At 54.7% G+C, this 4,810-nt stretch overlaps 1 protein-coding gene across 1 annotated transcript in view; it reads right to left on the minus strand.

The window, feature by feature from the left end:
* The window catches only part of DNER (delta/notch like EGF repeat containing), a 358,880-nt gene extending 357,233 nt beyond the window's left edge, over positions 1-1,647 (minus strand). Inside the window, exon 1 of the mRNA XM_024124691.1 lies at positions 1,366-1,647. Within this exon, the coding sequence (XP_023980459.1) occupies positions 1,366-1,647 (282 nt within the window). The remainder of the gene's footprint in view (positions 1-1,365) is intronic.
* Between the last annotated feature and the right edge of the window lie 3,163 nt (positions 1,648-4,810).

Here is a 4,810-nt window from a genome sequence, read left to right on the forward strand (position 1 = left end):
CCGCGTACCGCAAAAAAAAAAAAAAAAAAAAAAAAAAAAAAAAAAAAGCTTATTGGAACCAATTAACAAAAGAAGAGCACAACGCTGCAAAGATAGATTCAGCTTGATAATTTGCCACTAATGAGGAAAAACAGATTCTAGGAAATAGTAAAAATTGTCTGTCAAGGTCAAGCTTCTCAATCCCATTTACCTATATTAAAAAATATTGGCCTCTTACCCAAAGAAATAAAAGTGCATTTGAGCGTTTTCAAAGTAACTCTTGGGGCATTTTATCAAATGTATAGGAAACAAACTCCTCCACTCCATATGTAAGAAAGAAAGCATCTGATCCCGTATACGTTCCACATTCACTTGGTTGAATTTAATAATTTCAGATAAATCCCTCACTTGCCCTGCCCTGGAATAGAGACTTCGGGGATTTTCTACCTGCACACACTGTGTGCCAAGTCGCCTCCTGAAAATGTTGGTGTTACTAGGTTAGTAGGTTTCACCGAGCTTTGACAAACTGTAAGCCAGCCTTGTTTATCATCTGCCAAATTCTCTTGGAAATCCCAAATCCACAGTTAGCCGCTGGCCATCTCCCGTCCCTGCACGGCCCCAAGCTTCCTTGAAGCTTGCCGGTGCCCAGCTCACTCCTAGGCTGCCTGCCCCAAACGTGCGCCTCCAGGAGCGTCCGGCCGGGAAGGCGACACACCAAGCCCAACTCGCAACGTCCCCTCCAGTGCTTCCTGCTGCTCCAACACTTCCTCCTAAGCTCAGAAAGGGCTGGTCGCAGGCCGCGGGGCGGCAGCTGACCTCTCGGCCTCCGGCGGCTTTGTTAGAGCCCTCAAGGGGGTTGGAAAGGAAGGAAAATGCCCGACCCCTGCGCACGGAGCCCGCCACTCCCTGCCGCCCATACGGCTCACCCTCGACACACGCAGGATCCAGCGGGACAAGGAACAGGGGCCACCTGGACATGAACCCCGCCAGGGACGCTCGGAGCTGGTCCCTCTGCGCTGCCAGAACGGGTACCAAGACCCGGCTCTAGCGGAGTGGGGCTCGGCCCGGGCCGAGATGGGCGCGCCACTTGGCGGCTAATGGTCGTGCCAGGAGTACCAGAGCTAGCTAGGGTGGCTGCCAGGCCATGGAGCGGCGCGCTCCGAGAACCCCGGGCCGGCACGGCCGGAGTACCAGGGTGGGCAGAGAAGCGACACTTGCAAGGTCGGCCAGGGGTCCGCGTCCACGTGGGCCGAGAGGCCAGATCCATCCCCTTCCCGAAGCGGGAGAGCTCGTGTCGGGCACCCTGGGGCCCCGCACCGGGTAGCGCGCAGTGGCCGGCGGGGAGAGGCTGCGGGTCCCCGGCCCGCGCCCGCCGCGTCCACTCACCTGGCAGTTGGCGCCAGAGATCCCGGCGGGGCAGGTGCAGCTGTAGCCGGGGTCGCCGGCGGCGGCCGGGGACTGCGGGCCGGGCGCGGGGCGCGGGGCGCACACACCCCCGTTCCGGCAGGGCTGTGCGCCGCATGGCCCCGACACGGACAAGGACGCGGCGGGCACCGGGCTGGCCAGACAGCCGCTGCGGGGCCCCGCGCCGAGCAGCAGCGGCAGCAGCAGCAGGGCGGGCGCGGGCGGCAGCTGCGCACCGGGCGCCGGGGCGCGGCGGGGCAGCATGGCCGACGGAGCGGGCGCGGGCGCGGGAGCCGGAGCTGAGGCGCGGTGGCGGCCCTGGCGGCGGGAGCGGCGGTGCTGGCGTCGAGCACAGCTCCGCGGCGCCGGGCGCTTCCTGCAGCTGCGGGATCCGCGGCTCCCGGGGCAACGGCGGGCGGGGCTTGTGGGCGGGGCAAGCGGGGGCGGGGCTCCGGGCGTGCGGGGGAGGATAGGGTGGTGGGGACCCTTCCCCCACAGGCAATTGAGTCACGGGGAGCCGAAAGGCCGTCCGGGGCCCCCAGCCCTGAGGGGTGCGGTCAGAGTCGTGGGTGTGTCCAAAAGAACCTCGAGAGGTCAGTGGTGGCGGCGCGGCGCTAAGGCGAGGCTCGGGAAGGAAAGGGGGTGGAGGGGGTCAACGCAAGCGTGGGGAGGACTTTACGGGGCCTCCAGGTGCGGAGCAGCGCCACGCCCGCCAAGGGCCGGGCAGGGGCGGGCGGGGGCGCCGCGCCCGACTGGCAGGAACCGCCCTCGGCCTCTTGGCGCAGAATCTGCGAGACCGCGGGGGGCCCGGCCTTACTTCATTCCCCGGGGCTGCTCCCCCCGCTCTCACCACTTCCCCAGCACACACAGCCCTCCCCGCGCCGCCTCCCAACCCTGGCGCCCAGACACCCGCAGATGAGCGGGACTGGCTAAGAAGTGACCTTGCGTCTGCGCAGCGCGCCCCGGGGCCCTTGTCCTTGGTGCTGACCGAGAGCCTCCCCTCTCGCGGGCCCTTCCCGGAGGGCGGAACCGGCCGCGCCGCTCAGAAGTGTCTGACTGTGGCGCGCGAGAGCTGAAAGAGGCCTCGGGATCAGAGTGTCTAACCCTGTCGCTGAACCGAGGAGGAAACTGAGGCCCAGACAGGCTGGACTGGACCCCAGTGGGTCACTTGACTGCCATCCCAGAACGCTGTCAGTTTTCTGAAAGAGCAAAACTGAGGCCCAGACAGGCTGGACTGGACCCCAGTGGGTCACTTGACTGACAGCCCAGAACGCTGAAAGAGCAGTTCAGAAGCGCAGGTTCGAGAAGGCCCTGCTCGCGTTTACTATCGAGCTCTTCGTAGTTTGACAGCCAAGGAGGTCAGGCTCTGCCGAGGAAACGCCGCCCACCTCGTTCCCCCCTCCCCGACCTTTCACAACCTCTGCTATGTATGGGCTCCCAGGAACTGGTCACCCTGTCTTCAAGGTGGCCACGTGAGAAAAGAAAATGGGACCCTGTTGGATTCACAGTTTGGCAAATTTTCTAGAGCGCACAAATAGAGTTTTGTAAAAGCTGGGCAAATAAGAAAGTAGAGACTGCACATGAACCCAGCATGGAGGTGCCACAGACGAGCAGCCAGGGGCTCATAGAAAGTCTCCAGTGAAGACAGGAGCCAAACTGCACAGCCTCTCCCAGTCTCGCTCAGACACAGGAGCAAGTGTCAGGCGTTTGTGCTTTAGGAGATGCCTAAAATCCATGTGGCCAACACAAGAAATCACTGAAACCCAGACCGATCTGCATGCAGCGGGGAAATTCATACCTCCAAGCGGACCCAAACAGATATTACATTTCCCTCACACCGGCCGTCTTCTAGCCCAGACCTCCTCGTTTTAAAAAATCTTAATTTTATGCCACACCAGCACCCTCTGCTGGTACTTGTCTCATCAATCAGGTGTTTCTTCCACTTTCTGTGCCCCTGGAGGATGCAGTCTTTCCTGAAACTGACTTTTCTTACCTTAAATCCTGGAAGAACGCACTAGTGCTGCTCGTTCCTTTCCATCAACACACACACGCAACAAATGAAGCAAAATGAAGTGTAAGAAAGGTTGTGAGCTAATTAAAATCACACTTCTGTTTGCTATATTTTTGCCTAACCACCTCCCTTGTGGGTGAATTTCATGTCACTTCGAAATATGGAAGAACTAACGGTGGTTTTATTTTTTGGATGCTGATTTCTGAATTTTCCAGCTAATAATGAACTTTTAAAAATATATATATTCTCTCTGTCTTTAATCTTTAAAAGGTGTATTATGAAAGAGACAATTCAAGACCATTTTTCTCCAAGCTGAAAAGGAAGACTAAATCTCCCAGCCCCCTTGGTTATAAGAGGAGCTATGGGATTAGTTCTGAACAATAGGACGTGGTATTATGTGCCCTGGCTCCAAAACATCCACACAGTAAATACCATGCAAGTGTTCACTATTATTATTGCTGTTATCACTCTTGGAGAAGTGGGTCTTTTCTTTGGTTCTGAAGGTTGATTTGGTACTTGGCTGACAGTTTCCAGCCATCTGCAAGACCTCCAAATACCTAACCAAAGAGTCCAACTAATATATTATCGTGTCTTATTAACCGAAGTTATTAAAATAATGTTGGCTCTATGTTTAAATGAAAACTAAAAATTCAATTATCCAGACCTTTGGTTCATATTATTCCAAACTTACAGAACATCAAATCTTCCCCCTAACCCACCTTATTTCCTTTTTTGATAGAGACCCTACTTTAATAAATCAAGGGCAAAATACCCAAATAACGTGTCTTTGCTGTGATTTCAGCAAAGACTGTTATAGAATTTCTCATGATCCCCTTATGGAGAAAGTGGACTTGAAACCATTGAACAACTGTAGTCTGAATGTACTAGTCAGTGAATCACTACCAGGCTAGAGGAAGTTTTTGGGGAAATGCCATAGACTCTCAAAATTTGGCAGCTAAGACAATTCATACCAGAATCAAGATATAAAAATATTTCAACCAGTTAAAATGCTGAGCTAAAATAAAGAAAATGGAATATTAATGAACGACTGTATGTTTGGCCTTAACTGCTATTTGCCAATATTTCTACCTCTACTTCTTCCAAGAACTTCTTTGTAGGATTGTACTTTCCTGCCCTCTTGAAGTTAGGTGTAGTCAAATGACTTGTCTTGGCCAATGAAATATGAGGGGCAATAGCATGCACCACTTTTAGACTGAAGCCTTTAAAATTCAGTGCATGACTCACGTGACCATGGTGGCCATCAAGATTCCGAAAGGTGGAACCGGTGTCCCTGAGGGAGGGCAGTGTGGTGAAGCAATGGGAACCTGCAATGGGCATGTGGTGTAAGACATAAACCATTGTCGTTTTAAGCCACTGAGCCCCAGCGGTGTTAAAAAACTCCAGACCACACACAAG

The sequence above is a fragment of the Physeter macrocephalus genome, chromosome 2 (genome assembly GCF_002837175.3).
Source record: "Physeter macrocephalus isolate SW-GA chromosome 2, ASM283717v5, whole genome shotgun sequence".
Taxonomy (NCBI): Eukaryota; Metazoa; Chordata; class Mammalia; order Artiodactyla; family Physeteridae; genus Physeter; species Physeter macrocephalus.